Source organism: Dipodomys spectabilis, unplaced genomic scaffold, assembly GCF_019054845.1.
Source record: "Dipodomys spectabilis isolate Male_0828 unplaced genomic scaffold, ASM1905484v1 ptg000053l, whole genome shotgun sequence".
Taxonomy (NCBI): Eukaryota; Metazoa; Chordata; class Mammalia; order Rodentia; family Heteromyidae; genus Dipodomys; species Dipodomys spectabilis.
In genome coordinates this window covers 6,085,139-6,108,029 of record NW_024870730.1, presented here as the reverse complement: position 1 = coordinate 6,108,029, position 22,891 = coordinate 6,085,139, and the positions used below count along the sequence as shown (strand labels likewise).

The window sequence follows — 22,891 nt, the reverse complement described above, 5'->3', positions numbered from 1 at the left end:
TGAATGGAAGTGAGATTACATAGTTTCTTTGAAAACTATAAACAATACAAATAGTCAAATATTTTTATTTGTTATGGTGCTAGGGATAGAACTCAGGACCTTGTCCATATCAGGCAAGTGGTCTACAACCAAGAACTACACATTTCTCAATCTACTTTGAGGAATTACAGACCTAAGTATTACTACATCTACATTAGATATCCATATGGGTATGAAAACAATAACTTACACCATAGGAGATATGCAAATCACTAAGGATCATAAACTCCTTTGAGGGTAGTAATCATGTCTATTCCATAGTGACTTTCAACAAATAGTAGACTCACTATTATTAATATTAGATTCATTCATTCTTTTGAGAAAAGGTTTAATATCTTTTGTTCATTTCTGAATTACTAATGTCTAGAACAAACATTTATTGATAACCTATGGTGTGCCAGGCACAAGTCTAAAAATAGGCAAATAAAATGAAGTTTTGTTTAAAAAAAAAAAAAAGCAGGTACCAGTGGCTCATGCCTGTGATCCTAGCTACTCAGGAGGCTGAGATCTGAGGATGGCGGTTCAAAGCTGGCACCGGGTAGAAATGCTGTGAGAGTCTTATATCCAATAAACCACTCAGAATACTAGAAGTAGTGCTGTGGCTCAAGTGGTAGAGTGCTAGTTTTGAGCTGAAGAACTGAGGGATAGCACCTAGGCCAGAGTTCAAGCCCCATGACTGACAAAACAACAACAACAACAAACCCCCCCCAAACAAACACTCTCCCTCCAAAAAACAAAAACCAAACATATGGTCTTATTTAGAGAAGTTGTTGGGGGGGGGGGAGACATTTACAGCGTAACAGGTGTTTTGGTAAAGACAGATGCAGAATTCTCAAGAATTAGCCCTAAATCAGATGGGGGATTGCAGAGTAGAGAAATAAAGATTAGAGGAGGTCACAAGGACCATCTCTTGAGTATTAAAAAAAAAAAAAGTGAAAAACAGAAGTGTTACATTTTTAGAAACTGAAGGGGGGAAAAAAACCAACTTTTTTTTTTTTTTTTACAAGATACTACGTAAATAAAAAAAGAATTAAATCAGGTCCGATCCTAAACAAAAGGCTATACATTTAGTTTAATTTAGATAAGACTCCTGAGATTACTTTCCCACAGTCTCAAACACTGATAGATACTACAGTTTGGCTGGAAATTTAAGTAAAGCAAAAATACCCAAAACAAACAAAAAACCCCGAAACCTATTGTGAATCTATAAATTGAGGTAAGCAAGGCAGATGACTTCAGAAAGCAAAGAACCGCATGGTACAATGAAATTTTAGGTGAGATTTAGCCCAGAGGGATGACATCTTGATGAAGAAAATGGCATGAACAAAGTCTCAGTGTAGGGAAGTATAAAAAGTTTTTGAGAAGCAATAACTAAAGCAATCTCACTAGGGATGGTACAGGGCATCAATTTTAATGCATTTGGAAAAAGGAAGTGACAGATTATGGAGAATTAAGATTATGAAATTTACCACATGGGGGAAAAGAGCCAATAAAAGTTGAGGACCAAAGAGTGTCAAAACTGAAAGGTACTCTAGGAAGACAAAATGAAGGACATGGAAAGACAGAATTTCAGCATTGAGTTCTGTAATGAAAGGTGATGGGTATTATTTGGTCATTAACAGAAACCCAATATTTGGTAAGAATTATATATATATACACACACACAAACACACACACACACACACACACATATACATATATATATGTATCACCATCACTGTTTAGGAACTGATTTCATATGAAGGTAAATATTACATGAAGACAAAGAAAGTTCTGTTATTCAATCTCCCCTCCCCTCTCTACCCCATGGAGCTGAGAACAGAACTCAGGGCCTTGCACTTGTCAGGTAAGTGCTCTTACACTGAGCTAAATCTCCAACCAAGTCAACCTTTTAATGTCACAGTTTAAGGACATGGAGTTGAGTTAAAAAACCTAAGTTTCATTTCTTTGCTTTACAATGAATTACAGTGAGTAGTTAAGATAGAACTTCATATTGTTTCCTTTTACTTACTAGCTTTCACCTTTTTGATATTTTTTATACTTACTGTTCATGGATGAAAATGAAAACACAAAGTATATTTTTAGAAATATATATATAACACATGCATAATACATACACATAATGTCTATGATACATACCTGAAAAATAATAGTGACATAGGAAAGAACAATTTTTAAATGAGCAAATGTCATTTTAATAAATTCACCTTTTTCTTGGGAAAAAGGGTTTCTAAACTACCAGTATCTTAAGGCTTATCAGTATCTTTGAGATACTGCAGTGATACTCGTTAATAAAGATGGATATATACTAGATGCAGGGGTGAAAACGAACTTTACAGCTTCTGGGGGGGGGGAGGTGGAAAGGGGAAGGTGAGGAGGGAAGAGATGGTAGGGGAAAAACAAAGGGGAGGTAACAATGCTCAATAGGAAATGTTCTCATTACCTATCTCATGTAACTGTAACCCCTCTGTACGGTATTTTTACAATAAAAAAATATATATAAAGATGGATAATTTGTACACGCATTCCTTAGTCCTGAGCTGTACCTTAATACTTGGACGACATGTTTCTTTAGAGATGACACCGGTGGAACACTAACAGAGTTTCTCAGTGCCAGTAAAACAGGATGTTGTCCAGGATTTGAGACATTCGGTGAAGCTGGAAGAAACCGTCCAATATACTGCTCAATAACATTCCCTAGCAAATGGTTCATATAGGCATTTGGATTCTGAGACTGACAGCACACAATACACATGCCCTACAGGAGAAAAGAAAAAAATTAAAACAAAATAAAAATAAAACAAAAAGAAAAAACTAAGAGGTAAAGATTCAAAAATAAGGCTGGAAACAAACTAATATAGCTGCAAGCATTCATACGCATGTCAGAATTTGTAATATCACAATCACAAGAACATCTGGCTTCAGGTAATACACACTTGAGCCTACAGGAGTTGAGTCTGGATAACACATCTGCAGTGGTATCTAAGCAAGCTGTGAATTTGGGGAAATGTGCAAAGGAAGATGGGAAAACATGGAAGAAAAAAAAGAGAGTTTCTTTCTTCTTGTCTCAAAAAGTTGATCACTATAATTATACACTAAACATCTTTGACATTAGTCTTTTTATGGTGTTTAAACCAAAGTTTCTTATATCATCACACAGAAATATAAAATGTGGAGGTAGGGGACTTTTAGGGTAGATGGGCAAAAGGAAGTTTTCCGTGATTTTTTTTTCTCTAAGAATATAGAAGTTGTGCTAAAAATGTTCTGTGTTTAGAAATGGTGTAATTTAAAAAATTAATAATGTATGAGAAAGAGTATGACTCATAACAACAATTAATTTGGAGGGTTTTTTCATCTATGTAAAGCACTGTGCCGAGTGCTTTAAAGTCATTATTTTATTTAAATATTTCAAAACCAACTATCTCTATTTTATAGCTAAGAAAACTAAGGTTTAGAAAAAAATAACTTTCTAGAGGTCACAATGATTCCATACCTGTTGATATGGAAGGGATTATTTCCATATATCTATATAGACACACATATACATGCCAGATTTTCTTAAAGCTCCTGCCCTTGCACAAGTTGCTTTCTCTGACAGCAGCATCCTGAATCCTCTCCAGTCTATTTTATACCTAATATCATCCCCAGTGCTTTCTCTCACATTTCCCAACTCCAGTCTGGCTGACAGACAGCTAGTCTCTAAAGAAAATATTGAGCACATCTCTGTAAGTGGCTGCACTAGTCTGCATCCTCTCTACCTCAAGCTTGAGGTGAAGCTGCTTTTTCATCTTTGTTTTCAAAGACAAACCCCAAGGGAAATTTAAGACTTGCTCAATGGATAAGCCATACACATGCATGTGCCCTTGAATTTATAAGGTTCACTTTTAAAAACTGTATTAAGTAAGCTATGTTTTAAAGCACACTTTCCTTTTTGTAGCTTTTAAGCAGCTGTACATATACCTGGAGATACAAAGGAAGACTCTTCTGGATTGCAGTCAGCATAGGTGCAGGCAATTCTTTTTCTTGCTGTAATACTACATGTGGTAGCAGTAAACAGTCTATGATCCGAAATAATAACTTCTGGGCTTTAGAGGTGGCAAAAATTTGTGCCCATGATTTAACAAGAAATCCTAATAAAGAACAGAAGTTTAATCAGTTATGGTTATCTTCTAACTTGAACATTTTGTTATCCCATAAAAAATTACTTTTAAAGCACACAGGACCAAGTTAATAAGACAATAAAATATATGCCATGAATCAAAGCACTTAACATTAAGGCACATATTTCATTAGTGATATAATTTCTCTGAGTTTTAGATTAAGAAAAACATAAATGTGGAGGAAAAAAATGGTGATATATAGACCTACAATCCCAGGTATCAAGTGATAAAAAGGCAGCCACACCATAGTTTGAGGTCAGCTAGGAAAAAAAAAGTTAGTGAGACTCTCCCCATTCCCATTTCAACAAAAATGCTGAATTGATAGCACATGTGAGAGGCAAAGGTGGCTTGAGGATAGTCCTGGGCAAAAAAATAGCCCTATCAAAAAAATAAAGCAAAAAAGTACTGGGTACATGGCTCAAGTAGAGTACCTGCCTGGCAAGGCTCTGAGTTCAAACTCTACCAGGACTAGGGGGAGAAAAAAAGAAAGAAAAACATAAATTTCTGAGCATGACACTTACACATACTACTCTGCATTTATATTCTTGATAGTTCTATTTCTTTGTTTTTATCTTACATTTAGTTTTACAGGCTTCTTCAATCTAACTTGCAAGAAAGAGAAGTATAACATGTAATTGTTAAAATAGGAAAAGTGAAATTCACTATAATACCTTGGAGAAACATTTAACCTCCTTGGATTATAGCTTTTATACCTTTCAATTACTTAACATAAACACAATTTTGTTTTTTAAAGAGAGACTTCTTTACTACTTGAAATTGGATCTTTTGGGGCTGAAGGTATGTCTCAGCGACAGAGTGTCTAGCAAGTATGAGGGCCCTGAGTTCAAATCCTAATCGACCCCCAAAACAAAATATGAAATAGGATCTCTTCCATCCTAGCACCAGCTGGCATGGTCAGCTGGCACCAATGATGACAGCAAAACTTCAAAAGATGAGTATGTTTTATTTAATAAAACAAATATGAGTGAATGTATAATTACAATTTAGATGTATTACTGTTACAAAAGTCCCACTTATTGAAGAAAAAATAAACTGAAGAGATTAAGCACTTTCCCAGATATCAGAGTGGCTTATCTGGTACATAAACTTTTATATTTTATTCCATCTTAGAAAGCAAAAAAGATGGTAACATTTCAAAGTCAAACAAAAACTTTAACATCCAAGCTCAGAAAGAAAACAAACATGCTTGGACTAGTATATTCATGTTTTCTTAAAAAAAAAACCAACAACTAATAATCACTTCTAGGAACAGCAGCATTAATCTTCTGTTATAAAAGGAAGTACAATAATCAATCATAAAGAAATACAATATTCACTTAGCAATATTTTAAATAATGATGGTTTGCTCCTCATATTTTTCAGTGGGTGGAAAACTTGAGTTTGACAGCAATATAAGCAGACCTCACATTCTAACTAACATTACTATATCATTAAAGGAACTGCCATTGTCATGAACATTTGAAATGATTCATAGGACTCTCTTGTGTCACAAAGGTACTACTTACTTAGAAGAGGCAGGGAATCTTCTAACCCAAAATGATCACCTACATTTGTACTTCATCTTTAGAAATGATAAAATATCTTGGTGAAAGTAGTTAAGTTTTATGAGTTCATAGAAGGTAAATGCTTTGTCTTACTGCCTTCTCAGATTCCTACTTTTTAAGCTTCAGTTAGAGTTTGTATAAGTGTACATGTTGCAGTGGTGGGGGGTAAGTTCAAAACTTGTAATGAGGAAAGATGAAATCTTTTCAGTTTAAAAAAAAGTTGGGAAAAATTTAAATACATGTATTTTTTTTTAAAAAAGAAAAAAAATCCTGGTTGTAGCTATATTATTTATTTACTGATGGAAACATATACAAAGAAATGTTAATACAAAGGTACTTTCTTCATACAAAGATTACTGCTATGAAAGTTTTTGTATAGTCTCTTGGGATTGAGGTACAGGAGCCACCACTCCCTGGGGTCATTTGCAAAGAAGCTGAGAATTGTTAAAGCACTATTATATATTCTTAAACCACTACTGGTGTTGGTGATGAGCCTCTCTCCATGGGCACCCCTTTTGATGTTTACTTTTTCCTTTAGTCTAGGGCTGAGTGATTTTATTCTCTGGTAGTCATTAGGATCTTCTGGGGTGTCATAGCTGCCTGGAGTGAGCTAACCAAGAAGCCAGCCAACTGTCCTCATGACAGCCACAGCTGTTTGCTACACTTAGTCCCAACTTCAACTACTCCAGATTGCACTTCATTTTTTACATAGACCTTGGTGAACTCTAGATGACACTGTAGCCATTAGCAGGGAGGCTGCAGTGTATATACACCCTCTGATGATCCTATGGAAAGCCTATGACTAAATGCAAACCAAGTCCTTACAATGTATGAAGGGACTGCCACTGCTGGTATAAACATCCAGTCCCACTCCCTTTCTAGTTGCATAAGTAGCCTATTTGGCTGACTTTAGGAGTCAGTTAGAAAGTGCCCTTCTGTACTGGTTCCTTCCTTACAATATTAGGTCCACTCAAAAAAGCTTCTGGAAGCCGGGCGCCGGTGGCTCACGCCTGTAATCAATCCTAGCTACTCAGGAGGCTGAGATCTGAGAATCGCGGTTCAAAGCCAGCCCGGGCAGGAAAGACCGTGAGACTCCTATCTCCAATAAACCACTAGAAAACCGGAAGTGGTGCTGTAGCTCAAGTGGTAGAGCGCTAGCCTTGAGCTGAAGAGCTGAGGGACAGCGCCCAGGCCCAGAGTTCAAGCCCCATGACCAACAACAACAAAAAAAAGCTTCTGGAGTAGATTTTTCTTACCTACTCTGGCTTTTGGTCATTAGCTAATAGGTTGAGCTGGTAACTCAGATAAATAAGAGATGGCAGTAGTTGACAACAGCAAAGCCAGTGGCAGAGCCTTGGTGACAGTATCACAGGCACAGTTACCATGGCAGAACCATAGGTGGTACATTATAAGTGGCAATAGTGGCCTTCTCAGGGACAGAGCAGTAGCAGAGTGGAGACAGCAGATATAATATTAGCTGACACTATCATAGGCTGAGGTACCCACCCAGAAGGCCCTAACATTAGAGCTCTAAGATTAGAATGCACCACCACAGGCCAAAGGCTACAAGACCCATCTGGGGCCTTGGGTTACAGCACTAGAAGAGCCTCTCCTTGCCTATCCAAGATTCCTATGTGGGCAAAGCCACATGGCCTCAGACGGCTGATTATTAAGTGTACTGTTATATATTTAAGTACTGTTACTTATATTCAGGAAATATTCTTGCTCAGAAACATGAACATAATATGTACTACTTCTAGTTTTATAAAATCACTCAATTTTGAGAAATAACAATTTGTATCTGCTATTCTTTACATCACAGAATTTTTGTTGCTGTTGTTTTTGGGTTATGATGGTTTCACTCAGGGCCTGGGTCTTGTCCCTGAGCTTTCTTGCACAAGGCTGCTATTCTACCACTTGGGCTACAGCTCTACTTCCAGCTTTTTGGTGGTTAATTGGAGATAATAGTTGGCTTTGAACCTTGATCTTTAGATCTCATCCTCCTAGGTAGCTAGGATTACAGGGATAAGCCACATTCTAATGTCTGGCAGAAGTTCTTAAACCAATATATCCTCAATTTCCATCCAATACTTGGTACAAACTCAGACAATAGTCCATTTTTTTGTTCACAATAAAACATGAATGAAAAATCTGAAAGACATGGACAGTTTAAACTTTAATAGGTACCATCAAGTACACAAAGATAGCAAATGAAAAGCCATAATAAAAGATGTCCTCATGAAGTACAATTGAGGAGGAATACCAAGTCTACTTGAGAATGTGAGGTGTGGGAGGGGGCACCTGGTCTGGGCACTCAAGGGTGGGGGTGAAATTTCATCTGGAAGACAAAATAGCTGAAGAGACAGGGATGATCAAAGAGGAATGGAAACAGAAACTAAGAGATATGAAGAATAAGAAAACCAAACCCAAAACAATCCTTCTTGTAGCTCCTCCTTAAAATGACATAAATAGAAGGGAAATGAAAGCTATTATTAATGTGTCAACCCTGTCCCTTAGGATATTACAGAACTATGATTAGGTTTAGGTTTAATATGGAGGGCTAAGGAAGGTTTATGATGATCTCTCTGCCTTGGTGGTTAAGATATCTCAACTCCAACTTATTTTCAATGCTTCTGAAATGTTTATACTTGTTCTTTCTTCATTTGATTCTAAATCATTAAAATGAAGAGAACATAAATTACTTTTTCCTAATTCTTAATGAGTAGATGAGAACACTGTAGCCACATACTCTTCCCAGTCTTTGGGATGTAGGCAGATGTGAAAGAATACAGATACATATGCCACTATATCAGAAATCAACAAGGTGACAACAGAGTAAAAGCTCTCAATTATTCCTGGGCAAAATCACAATTTCAATGTGATTTTGTATTTTCTGATAAGGCTATCATGTATTTTCAATGAAAAGGCATATCCTATAATTTGTTTGGCAAAAATCAAAATCTCATAGCATCAGAGAAGTTTTTCTTGTTTCAGAGAACAAATGCATTATAAATTTAAGCTTAAATGCTGAAATACGTACTAATCTAGCTTTTACTATATCAAATTTATAATAAATCCCTATTTATATTTTTCCTCTAAAATTAAAATGTCTGAATCGCAAGTGGTGCACATTCTACATCATTCATATTTACATATTTTCACATTCCCCTTCATCTTTCACAACAAAGGAAAAAGGTTTCAGACAGTCAAATCAGGTTTATTTATACATTCACAAGATTAAAGGGAATAGATACAAGGTTTTGGCCACAGAGAAATAAAAAACAAAACAAGAAAAAAATCTTAAATTCTATACACAAACTTCTAAGAAAGTATTTCTCAATTACTTTTATCCAGTTCCTATTTTTGGTTAGCAACATGGTTTTAGTGAGCAAAGATATTCAAATTACTGGCTTCCTAAAGAAAGATGAATTCCATTATTATAGAACAAGCACAGAAAAAGCTTTTTTTTAGAAGAGTGAAAACACAGTATAAGAAATTTGAAGTGTAAATATCTTTAGTGCTGTTTTAAACTCTCTCCTGACCTCAACAGAGCAGACCATAAAAATGAAAGGGAGTAATCATTTTCTTGTGCTTTTAATTCTAATCAAGTATAGAAAGGCATTAAAGAAAGGTCCATTTTAAGAAGTTAAGTACTCAGAACACAACTCATGACAATATTGATAGCAACTAGTTTTGGTATGTTTTTTGTGCTGAGTGTAAGTACTTTTTGTATCCATGGTGTATGGTATGGGTGTGTATAGGGTGTGTGTGTGTGTGTATAGGGTGTGTGTGTGTATAGGGTGTGTGTGTGTGTGTGTGTGTGTGTGTGTGTGTGTGTGTGTGTGTGTGTGTGTGTGTGTGTGTGTGTGTGTGTGTGTGTGTGTGTGTGTGTGTGTGTGTGTGTGTGTGTGTGTGTGTGTTCTGGGACTTGGACGTGGGGCCCAGGCACTGTTCCTGAGCTTCTTTATGCTCAAGACTGATACTCTAGTGGAGCTAGAGACACAGCTACAATTTCAGTTTTTTAAGTTGCTTATTGGAGATAAGAGTATTTCATGGACTGCCTTGGTTAGCTTCAAACCTTGATCCTTGGATCTCAGCCTCCTGAGTAGCTTACAGGTATGAGCCACTGGCACCTGCATAGAGCATGAGTAATTATGAAGACAATTTAATATGAACACTTGAAGGGCCAGAATGAATTATTTTATATCACCAAATTTCATCTTATTCTTAGATTGCACAGGGTAAGTAATTTGGATGGTCTATTTTGTCCACTTGGATGGATACAACAGGTTCAACTAAGCAAATATATATGGCAAAACAGCATCAATAGTACATACCCATCGTCTCGTAAGTTAGAAGCAGCCCTGCACTGGATGTTTTTTTCCCCAAATAGGGTTTGATGTATTTTAATATTTCACCAAGGTATTCTAAAGACTTTGTGACCATGGCAGATTTATCAGTAAGTATCTGAAGATTCCTGTAAGTTATACCAACAGCCTATAAGCAAAGGAAAACGGAAAATATCACTTAACTTGCCAACTCTTACACAATACAGACTCTGAAAATATTTGTTTTGTTTTGTTTTGGGTCCAGTCGTGGGGCCTAAACTCTGGGCCTAGGTGCTGTCCCTCAGCTCTTCAGCTCAAGGCTAGCACTCTACCACTTGAGCCACAGCGCCACTTCTGGCTTTTTTCTTTCTGCTTATGTGGTGCTGAGGAATCAAACCCAGGGCCTCATGCATGCAAGGCAAGCGCTCTACCACTGAGCCACCTTCCAGCCCGAAAATATTTTTTTCTTTCCAAAAACACACTATCATACTTGGGCCTTCATCCTTAACTATTGTAAAAGAACTTGTAGTTAAATCATGCACAGTTTTTCAACTCTAATGGCTCATACCTTCATTTTATGACTTGAAATCCCCAAATTCAAATCTCCAAATTCTTACAACAAAGACTTGTATGTTACTAAACTCTTACAAGAAAAATCTCTAAGAAATTTAGCTTTACTGTATGAATTGATATCCCATCACCCCTAGAATCTTCTTTATGAAGCATCAACTGAAGCTTAACTTTCTCAATGAAGAGAAAAAAGGTTAGAAATGTTAAAATGAAGAAGTTGTGAATAGAAATGTGAGATGAGGCAGTGAGAAAAGAACAATAAAGAGGAAAAAGAAGAGAATAAACTCAGGAAGATAAGGTCAGTTCAAGAGGTGAGAGGCCAAAATGAACAAAGAGAAGACTTTCCAGAGATGGGCTAGAGAGTTGTCCAACACTAATCCATGAACGGCACCAATGCACACAGTTAAGTGATCCCCTCCCCAGCTCTCAGTAGATAAGAGAGACGGCAGGTAGCACAATTATCCAAGATTGAGGGTTTGTGGATGAGAGTAAAAGATAAAAGATCAGACTGTGAGGGTATTATATTATAGATGATGCGAACCTCTTAAGGTGGAGGAGATAAAAAGTACAAGATGGAGAGAAGGCCACTTAAGGTGGAGGTGAGAAGTACAGGCTTGGGAGAATGCTCTGCTTCGATAAAGGGGAATGAGAGGTCATAATGTGGTTGCTCATGAGTTGGATGGAAACATGGTAGTAGTCTAAGCACTTTCTTATGACTCAAGTGATGATATAATTATGGAAGTGGGATAAAGCACACAGCACAAGTTAAGAACACTGAAAGACCATTCATTGGAAGATTTTCAATGACCACTTAAGGAGATACGCTGCTAGTAAGATATGGAATGAAGAAAAATTAAGGAACCCAGTTAAATGACTGTTAGAAAAGCAAGTAAGAAGAGACATACGCTTGTTCTGTTTGTTTTCCCACATTAATCTAAGCATTTCACATACGTAAAAGTGAGGACCTTAAAAAGCTTTGTATTATTTAGATTACATCTATTTGTATCTAACATAGTAGAATATTTTAAATAATTTATGTGAAGGCATATAAAACAATGAACAGTATATTCAATATATATAGGTACAAAATTATTTTCTACCACAAATTCATGAGAAGTGTGGGGACTTTGTTTAGTTATGGTTTTCTGACTTAGTGGGGGACTGAACTCGGGACTTCTCATTTCCTAGCCAAGTGCTTTAACACTTCAGTAATACCCTCAAGATCAGGAGTGGTATTTTCTGGGTATTTTTGCAAATCTCTTTATATCTAGCTTAAGAGAAGACAACTAGATTTCAAATCTGTGTCTATATGTAATTCTTACAATGTGCCACAAAGAAAAATGTATCTTCATAAACACATATAGCTGCAATATATATATATATATACACATATATATGTATATATATATATATATATTTGGTCAGTTGTGGGGCTTGAACTCTGTGCCTAGGTGCTGTCCCTGAGCTCTTCAGCTCAAGGCTACCATTTGAGCCACCCACCACTTCTGGTTTTCTGGTAGACTTTCTTGCCTATTCTGGCTTTGAACCACGATACTCAGATCTCAGTCTCCTGAGTAGCTAGGATTAACAGGCATGAGTCACCAGTGCCTGACTTGGAAGAAGTTTTTTTTTCAAATAACTATGAGGATTTCTCTTTAGTATTACGAGAGACTGGTAGTTCTTGGAGGCCAATCACAACTAAGCCACATTATTCTGAAGAATAATGGGATCTGAGACAATGTCTATAAATATTTTGTACTTTGATATATATGTTTGGTATGTTCTGTTCTTTGAATAAAATCTTTTACCTATGAATGTTTACTAAAAAGCCAGTTAGCAGTCATTTGGAAAAATTTGATTCACTGAGTTAGATACTACCCAGTGCCGACACATTTCATTATCTATATTAGAAAAGAAAATTCAAATCTATACCACAGTCATTCTCTTCAGAAAAGTATTAGGAGGCTCTCAAGTTCATGATGGCAAATATAAGTTTCCTCCAATTCTAATTTTCCTGAAAGCTTGTGATTATAATAATTATATTAGCAACAGACACTGTCAGTTGTTTTCTTTGAAGTGATAGGCTTGCTTTGCTTTCTTCATTCATTTTTGAAAAAATACCAAACACCCAAGTGGGAATAACCATATTTTGTCAGTTGTTCTTTCAAGATAAAAGCAGTCAGTGCAACTTGCAACTCAAATCATCATACAAGTCATTTCATTCAGACAACCACATTGCTTTGGCATGCAGCAAAAGTGCTTTATGTGCACTTTGCACTGTCATTCACAGAAACTAAAGTATACGTGGCTAGGGTCAAAATGCAATACAACAAATATTTTACAGCTTCATTAAGGATATTGTCAACAGTGGTCTGCCCTGTGACTACTTAGAAGTATACATTTTAGGTTGAAACCTTTTCACCATTTGTGCAAATGTCAGTGAGCTGGTATAACCTCTTGAGTTTTCAAGATTCCTAGGAATCTATAAACCATACTATTGAATATCAGTGCATCTCCATGCTTAGCTTTAAACTCCCCAGAGCAAAAAACAACAACAAAAACATGTACTTTTTACTTCTGTTACTATATTTGTATGTCATAGTATCATTCTTGTGCAGAAAAGCATCAACATATCAGGCCCAACAGGCGTTTTTTAAAAGGCCTGCTGGAAAGGAAGTGTCTTCACTGGTGTTTGGGGCTTTAGATTTTTGGAAAGTTTCTCCTCATCCAGTGAAAATAATGATTCGCCATATCTAAAATCATCTATGCACAGTCTGATTTATGTTGAATATCTGCTTTCTGCAAGTCTGGAATTCTGCTAGTGCAAAGTAAAGAGAACATAAGTAACCTGTCTAATAAATGAAAAATATTGTACTGAGTTGCTAATGAGCTTCCCTGATAAACAGTATTTCATGACTTGTCACAGTTGCTCCCTGGAAGAATCAAATATATCCTGTGTGATTTCCCTGGGAAAGAACTGTTGGAATCTCCTGACTTCATCTCATACAGCTTTTCCCTTTGTTGTTTTGTGTTTTGTATCCTTCCAAATTGGTCATCACTGCAACTATAACTATATGCTGAGTCCTAGTAATCCTTTTGCTGAATCAAGAACCAGAAGATAATATTGGGAACTCGGATATAACTGTAAACAAGTTTAAAAGTGAACCCCTTGTTTAATTATCCCTACCCTAAGGAAAATTTATAAGGTATTACCACTTTTCTAAAGGTAGTATGTGGTTAAAAATGACATTCCCTTTTAATCTTCAATCCTTCCTAAACTTCAGAGTTATGGCCAGTAGTACTCCTGCAGCTTTAATCTACATTATTGTGATTGATTTTCATAAAAAGTAATTTGATAAAATCAGACTTACTTAACAACTTTCATATTTTTCCCAGGATAAATTCTCAACATCGTATGCCAGGATGCTCTGAATTCTTTACCTATTGATTAATTTACCAACCAATTGGCACTAAGGATAAAATGCCTTGTACTGTGAGTTTAACCTTTGTATATGTCTTATATTCTCACACAAGTAAAAAAGTTCTCTGAGATCTACGACTTTTTTTTAACCTCTAAGAAGTCCTAAATAGGACTTTTTCCTTGGTAGGGCTTTAAATCTCTTCAGTATCTAGCATTTAGAAAAAACAAAAGAATTAAGGTTTGGTGATAAAATAAATTAATATGAGCTAGAAAAGACTTTGAAAACTAATGGAAAGCTTGACTTCTATTTCCCTTACCGATTCTGAATTGTGGGTTGAGATTCAGTCAACAACTAAGTAAAACAGTCTACAGAAATGTGTATTTTACATCTGTATATTAATAAGCATCATTAAGGCTTTTAGGACGTATTTAGTTGTTGGATCCCTGTACTTTATCTTGAGTTACCATTATGGAAATGGTTGATTGTTATAATTGTCTTCATAGAAGTTAATACTGATTCCTCTGGAAAAATAAACCAAAGACAAAACCAACAACAAAAAACATTAATCCAGGCACATTAACAACCTCAACTGGCTCATGAAACTAACGCTATTATACAACTTTTATTTCTTTAGTCACTAAAAACAAAAATTAGAATGGGGCTATTTATTTTGAAGAAAAATAAAAACAAATGGGTGAAATGTTAAAACTCTAGCCATGCATCCAATGAAGTAGATGGTGCTCGTGCTTAGTGTTTGCTTGAGTTAGGCTGGTAAGTATTCAGCTGGAGTTATTGTGAAGCCTGCACAACTAAATTTACTTCCTGGCTATCTAAAGAACATTGTTATCCATCAATGTCAGAGTATGATAGTCATAAAATTTTCGTTGTGTTTGGAACAAAGTTTTTATTCAGTATTCCTTAGTTTTATTAATTCTCAATTAAACCGAAATTTTCTGCCATCATTAGGAACAAACTACTCTAGACCCTTAGATTCCTATTTTTCTTGCAGAATTTTATAATAGCAGGCAACCAATAATACAATTCACATTAAAACAATTTATTTTATACAAAAAGATTAAAAACATTTCAAGATTTTCTGAAAAATAATTGTAACTGCATCTAGACAATTATAGAAATATATGAGCAATACCTCAAAGAAGTGAATAAGTGCTTTTTTAGGGTCTTCAGGGACGGGCAAATATTCAACTTGAGACTTTGAGAAAATAGTCTTTACTTCTGGGAGTTTAAACAGTAACCTTGTCAGCTCTGTCAATTGTTCCATATATTCTGTTACTGTTAAAATAAAATAAGATGAATGTTTATTATGTAAAAATCACATAACAGAAAGTTTTATAAATGCTGTACACACACATGTGAGGAACAATGAATATATAGGATTCTTCATTTATAATATGTTTTCTTTGAAAATTTACATTTTCACAAATTGAAGGCTAAATTTAGTTTCTTTCACTTATGAACAACTTAGCCCCCAAAATTACTCATGGAAAGCAAATGATGCAGCAAGATATTACAGAAAATTTAAAGCATATTTTTAGGCCAGGTTTCCTAAAATTTACAAATTACCATACATCACAGCTTTAGGAAAAGGCACATTCTACAGAAAACATTAACTGCCTAAGGTATTAACAAAAAAGTATCAGTATCATTCAATGACTTATACTAAGACAGAACACAAAATATCTAAGTTTTTAAAATGGGAGAAAAATGTTTACAGTTGGATGCTTTTTAGGGAGTTGATGGTATTATATGTGGAAATTTAATGCAGACTTCTGCTTTTTTGTATATGTTTTTCAGTTGTATGCACATATGCACACACACAATACACACACAATAAAAGCTTTTTACCTAAGAAATTTTTTTGATTACTTCCAAGAAAACAAGTTCTTTTTCTTTTATTTTCATAAAATAGAATTATACAGTTACAATTAAATATCAAGAAAGAGAACAGGTTACAAATTGACAGAAATTCTGTTTATATTCATTTACATTTAATATAAGTACATTTAATATATTTTCTTTTACTTTATAGAATAAAAAGCTCTACAATAAAAACAAAGCTTGGGCTGGGAAGTTGGCTCAGTGGTAGAGCGCTTGCCTTGCATGCCTGAGGCCCTGGGTTCGATTCCTCAGCACCACATAAGCAAAAAGAAAAAAGCCGGAAGTGGCACTGTGGCTCAAGTGGTAGAGCACTAGCCTTGAGCTGAAGAGCTGTGGGACAGCGCCCAGGCCCAGAGTTCAGGCCCCCCCAAAAAATAAAATAAAATAAACACAAAGCTTTTCATGCCTAGCCAAACAGAAAGTATGCAACACTTACTTACCAACTGCCTGTTCAGGGTTTATATAAATGAATATATCATCAGGCTCAGAGTTTTTCGTATACATTTGCAAAACACAACGGATCCATGATCTTACAGTTAAAGATTGAAAAGGTACATAGCCTGAATGAAAAAGTGTTTCACATAATGTGCTGTAAAAACAAGTTGATAAATATTTTTAATGGCAATATAGTCTGAGATTAAAGAATATATTCTAACAGATACAATCCCTTACCTCATTTACTTTCCAATAAACACACTAATGCAGATGTGCACTGCTGAAAATGAGCATTTCAGATATACAGCAAAAGACACGTAAGAGAAATTGTAGTTTCTGTCTGTAATGTTCTAATTTTTAATTTTGTGTTTCTCACTTATGGTTGAGTTTATGACAAAGGAATGATTAACAATGAATACAGTTAAAATGAGAATGAGAAAACGCACGTAGTTAACAAGGTAACATAACAAGGAAGTGGCACACAGATAAAAACAAAGTAAAACAAAACAAAGTAATGGGCCTTGGAATAATTAAAGAGAAGTCATGACCATGTGGGTTTAAAACAAAACAAACCCTGCAAAAACAGAAGGTATTTCTACATGTGTCTCCTGATCCTCCTATTATTATTATTATTTTTTGCTCCTCCATCCCACAGGTTTTCATTGTGAAGGATTCCCTCCCACTGGATTCCAGATTAAGGTCATCCATAAATTATAAAAAAGTTGTTTCCATGAGGCCAAATGCCTGCCTAGATCTCATCATTGCTAATTTCTTTATAAATGGAAGTGGAGATGAAGATTTGCTTTCTTGTTTTCTTTTGTCAGTCCTATGGATTGAATTCAGGGACTAGGTGCTGTCCCTGAACTTCTTTTGCTCAAGGCTAGCATTGTACCACTTGAACTACAGCTCTACTTCCAGCTTTTTTGGTAGTTTATTAAAGAATCTCATGAACTTTCCTGCCTGGGCTGGCTTTGAACCATCGTCCTCAGATCTCAGCCTCCTGAGAAGATAGGAATACGGCTTGAGTCACTGGTACCCAGCTAACAATGTAGATTTTCTTAACCTTAATATATACAAAACTGAAAAAAATATATATATATATGTCACAATTTTATAAATGCTGTTTTGAAATACCTTGAATAACAGTTGCCATAAAAAAGTAGTCAATACTCAGAGTGGCACTATGGCTCAAGTGGTAGAACACTACCCTTGAACTGAAGAGCTGAGGGACAGTCCCAGGCCCAGAGTTCAAGCCCCACTACCAACAACAACAACAACAACAAAAAAAAAAAAAGAAAAAAGAAAAAAAAGTAGTCAATACTAAAGAACACAGATTTGTCATCTATTAAGCTGCATAACTTTTTCAAAGCCATGTAAGACTTTTGTTGTATAAATCAATTTTACATAACAAATTATTTCCAATTTTAAAATAGTTATTAACTAATATAAATGTTCATTGTTATTTTACTTAAAAATAAATTATTTCCAATTTTAAAACATATTTTATAAATAATATAAATTTTCATTATTATAGGACTTGCAAGCCAGAAGAGATTTTAAAGCAATACCAAGTGCAAATGAAATCCCTTACTTTTTAACTAAAAGCTGAATGAACAGACAACCTTCTTAGGTAAAGAAATACTCAACAAAGAGCATCTTTCTTCATTTTCACTGATACAAGAACTACACAGTACTCTCATGAATATTTATTATATTTCCCAACATCTTAATCTTACTCAAATCTTCCTGATCATTCCACATTATTTCTATTACAACTTTGTTTCTTCAGAATTTTTTTTTTGTCCGTCATTGGTCTTGAACTCTGGGCCTGGGTGCTGTCCCTCAGCTTTTCAGCTCAAGGCTTGTGCTCAACCACTTGAGCCACAGTGCCACTTCGGGCTTTCTGGTGGTTTATTGCAGATAAGAGTCTCACGGACTTTCCAGCTTGGCTGGCTTTGAACCTCTATCCTCAGATCTCTGCCTCCTGAGTAGCTAGGATTACAGGCATGAGTCACCAACATCTGGCTCTTCAGAACTTTTTTTTTTTTTTTTTGGGTCCGGTCGTGGGGCCTGAACTGTGGGCCTGGGCGCTGTCCCTCAGCTCTTCAGCTCAAGGCTAGCGCTCTACCACCTGAGCCACAGCGCCACTTCCGGTGTTTTTTCTTTTTGCTTATGTGGTGCTGAGGAATCGAATCCAGGGCCTCAGGCATGCAAGGCAAGCGCTCTACCACTGAGCCACCTTCCCAGCCCCTCTTCAGAACTTTTATGTAATATGGCAGGAGATATTTAGACATAAGGAAGCCACTGTTCAGGTAAAGTCCTTTTGTTCATGATCTCACAAGAATTAAATCTTTAACAAAAATTCTAGCTGTAAGAGAACGTTATTAACTCTCTATATACCAGTGTCTTACAGATTCAGAAATAATAAGTATGTGATAGCCATCACAGTAATCACAGTAGAGAGTATAAAAAGTTTAGTTCAGAATCAGAATAAAACAGTTTTCAGAAGCCTTCCTTAGCAAAATTTGCCATACACAGAAGGAAAGAGAGACAAAGAGAGAAAAAGAGAAAGTAAAAGAAAGAAAAAAGGAAGATAGAAAAAAGACGAAAGAGAAAGAAAGGAAGCAAGGAGGGGGGAGGAAGGAAAGAAGGAAAGGAGAAAAGAGAAGAAGGAAGAGGAGGGAGAAGAGGAGAAGGAATAGGAAGGGAGAAGAGAAGAATAGAAAGGGATGGTAGTATAGAGATGTGGAGGGGAAAGAAAAGACTGAGAAGGAAGAGAGGAAATCATGGAACAAAAATTAGCATTCTTACAATTGTCAAAATGTTGATAGACTTAAAAACAAAAAAAGACCACCCTTACTGTGAGTCACTAAAGATCAGTTTCCATTTGAGATTTTTTTTTTAACCTTGCATTAATGTGTACGTCTGGAATAAAGGCACATACCTATTTTGTAGCACATGGCTTAAGTATCTTGTTACAATTTGAGGACATATGATATCATCCCAACCAAAAAGCTGAATTATTGATATAACTGGCTGCGGCTGCAGATCAGATGGGGCCGTGCTTGGCATATCCGCTGCTAGCAAAGTGAAATCTAGATTTAAAGTGAGACAAGCTTAAAGTGAGAAATTTTTAGTGTCTCCCCAGAGTACTACAAGTCAGGATATAGTATAGATACTTGCACATCCATGTTCACTGCTGCACTATTTACAAAAGCCAAGTTATGAAAACAGCCCAGATGCCCTCCAATAGATGACTAGATCCAAAAGAAATGTGGTACACATATACAATGGAACTTTATTCATCCATTAGAAAGAATATTATGTCATTTGCAGGGAAATGGATGGACCTAGAACAAATCATGTTAAGTGAGGTAAGCCAAGCTCAGAGAGACAAATGGTGCATGTTTTCTGGACACGATAACTTACACAGGATTCTAGACATTCACACATGAACTGTCAGACTAAAAGAAAAAAAATTTTTTAAATATGCTTTTTATTGTAAAAATACTGTACAAAGGGATTACAATTACATGAGCAAGGTAATGAGTATATTTCCTATTGAGCATTGTTACCTCCTCCTTTGTTTTTCCCCTATCCTTCCCTTCCCACCTCCCCAAGTCTCCTCCCTACTCCAAGTTGTAAAGTTCATTTTCAGAATGACATCGCCCCATTTTTTAGGAAATGGGAAGACTTGGAAAAATTATATTATAGAAGATTTCTTATGGGAGAAACCCAATGGTTTAACTCCTTTTGACATTAAAGAATTCTAGAATTTACGTTGTAATACATACTTCTGGTTGTTGTTGGTAGTGCTGGTGGTGGTAGTGATGATGGTAGTGTTTGTTTTGCTTTTTTAAAAAGTCTTTTTGCAGAGACAAAGAAAGGGTGCAGAAATGGAGGGAGGAAGGATGAACAGAGGCAGTCATGGTATTCGGTATACACTTTGTGAAAAATGAACTATGCAACATGTGGGCAGGGACAGGAAGGGGAAACTGAGAAAGCAAAGGAGGCGGTGACATTGTCCAGAAAAAGAAATGTACTCATTACCTAACTTATAAAGTGGCAACCCCTCTGTACAACATCTTCATACTAACAATAAAATTATGTTTAAAAAACAGTTCCTGCATCCATTTCTTTTTTTTTTGGGGGGGGGGGGGGAGGGGGTCCGGTCGTGGGGCCTGAACTCTGGGCCTGGGCGCTGTCCCTCAGCTCTTCAGCTCAAGGCTAGCACTCTACGGCTTGAGCCACAGTGCTACTTCCAGTTTTTTTTTTCCCTGCTTATGTGGTGCTGAGGAATCAAACCCAGGGCCTCATGCATGCAAGGCAAGCGCTCTACCACTGAGCCACCTTCCCAGCCCCCATTTCTTCTTTAAGTTACTTGTCACTTGCCACTAGGGAACAATTCACTCCATCTTAGAAAACATTATCTTCTTAGAAACAATATCTTCTTTTTTTTTTTTTTATTTTAAAGATACTATACAGAGGGTTACAGTTACATGAGTGAGGTAATGAGTACATTTCCTCTTGAACATTGTTACCCCCTCCATTGAGAAACAATATCTTCTATAACAATAGTGATCACTCACAATCAACAACATCTTACTTTCTTTAGAACCCACAAAGTCTAGAAGCTGGAATTTAGTTAACTATATTAAGTAAATATATTTCATGTCATGATTTTCTCCAATCTGTACTAGATTAACTTTTGTTTGTCAGTCAGTTGTTTATATAAAGCACTACTTCCTATGCAGCTCTTTCAAACGGTGGCTGCTACTTCTCACACTGTCCTCCAACCACTTGACAAGAGTCTTACACCGGGTGTTTCTGCATCTTTTCCATTCCTCCCTCTCTCCCCCAGGACTGGGGTGGGAAAAGAGGTTTTTTCTGTTTTGTGTGTGTGTGTTGTTGTTTTTTTTTTTTGTCAGTCATCGGGCTTGAACTCTGGGCCTGGACACTGTCCCTAGGCTCTTCAGCTCAAGGTGAGTGCTCTACCATTCGAGCTACAGTGCCTCTGGAAGAGAGGTTTTGAACTCAGTGCTTACCAGAACTTTTTAGTTACCTTTACTTTTTGAATAGGATATCACATTGTTTCCTGGGGTTAACCTACATTGTGATCCTCCCATTTATTTCTCCTTCACAGCTTGAATGACAAGTGCAGTCAACAAACTGGCTGAGAAAAGGTCTCATTAACTTTTTTCACCCAGGCTATCCACCAACTGAAAATCTCCCTAATAGCTACAGATGTGAGTCACTGTGCTTGGCCTGTATCTTTACTTTTTTATGTAGGGTCTTCTGTGAGAGACTATTTCCTCTTAGCACTAAAACAAGTACTTTCTGGATCATCAATTTTTCCTTCAGTATGAAACACTGCTATAGGCAGTATCAACATACTGAAATGTCTCCAATATTACTTAAAAACAAAAACAAGCACTTTTCTAGCTCATACCCCTAGCTTTTTCCTTCTTTTCTTTCTTCCTTCCCTTCCTTCCTTTTTGGAGACAGGGTCTCATTACATATATGTAGCCTAGGCTGGCTATGATCTCCCTTGCTTAGCCTTCCAAGTGTTGGGATAACAGGTATGTACCATCATACCTGACCATATCTCTATTTTCCTTAAACAGTGATATTTAAAAAGATGTATTCACATTTACAGTCTGTAATTCTTTTCAAACTTTCTCTTGAATCATCTCCAATCACTGATTCCCCACTGCATAAAATGTTACCAGTGAGACATCCCTCTTGTTAAAGTCAGTTCTATTTTACTGGACCCATCAACAGTGTTTTCGTTGTTATACGATTCATTTCTTCGTTTCCAGTGCAATAAATTTAACTTGGGTTTCTGTTACCCTGCATTCCCTTTTAGTCTCCTGACCGGTTTCTCCTTATTCTACAGACACTACATGAAATATTCTCTGGACCCATTGCTCAAACTTTTCTTTCTACATACCATGCGATTGCTATTCCATCCAGCTCCATGGCTTTTAAAGGACTGTGTATATATGAACTGTTTCCAAATTTAAATTTCGAACTTTGACCTCTTCTTGGAAGCCTAGGCTTATTATCCAACTTCCAATTTAATAGAGATCTTTCAAAATGTTCAAAATAAAATCTTAGTTTTCAACAGCAAATCAGAAGTGGTGCTGCAGCTCAAAATGTTAGAGCATTACCCTTGAGTGAAAAAGAGCTCAGGGACAGTGTCCAGGCCCTGACCTACAACCACCACCACCATGACCACCAACAAAAATCTTAGTTTCCTTTCACAAAATCTGTTTCTTCAGCAAATAGCTAGTTATCTTTATACTCTTCTCAGGCAACTATTTTGTTACTTCACCAAACCTACTTAGCAAATTGCTAGCATTGCCATTAAGAAACTTTCTGTAGCTTCAAATCTGAGCACTGATCACCTTAGTACAAAGCTACTCATTTCTAGGTTGTGGCACAATTCCATTACTTGCCTCCCTATTTCTTCC

At 36.3% G+C, this 22,891-nt stretch overlaps 1 protein-coding gene across 1 annotated transcript in view; it reads right to left on the bottom strand.

The window, feature by feature from the left end:
- Mms22l (MMS22 like, DNA repair protein) overlaps positions 1-22,891 on the bottom strand; it is a 104,403-nt gene that overhangs the window by 7,853 nt on the left and 73,659 nt on the right. Inside the window, exons 16-21 of the mRNA XM_042679571.1 lie at positions 19,363-19,513; positions 16,424-16,572; positions 15,235-15,377; positions 10,102-10,261; positions 4,000-4,169; positions 2,586-2,797 (exon numbers count right to left, since the gene is read on the bottom strand). Of these exons, the coding sequence (XP_042535505.1) occupies positions 2,586-2,797; positions 4,000-4,169; positions 10,102-10,261; positions 15,235-15,377; positions 16,424-16,572; positions 19,363-19,513 (985 nt within the window). The remainder of the gene's footprint in view (positions 1-2,585; positions 2,798-3,999; positions 4,170-10,101; positions 10,262-15,234; positions 15,378-16,423; positions 16,573-19,362; positions 19,514-22,891) is intronic.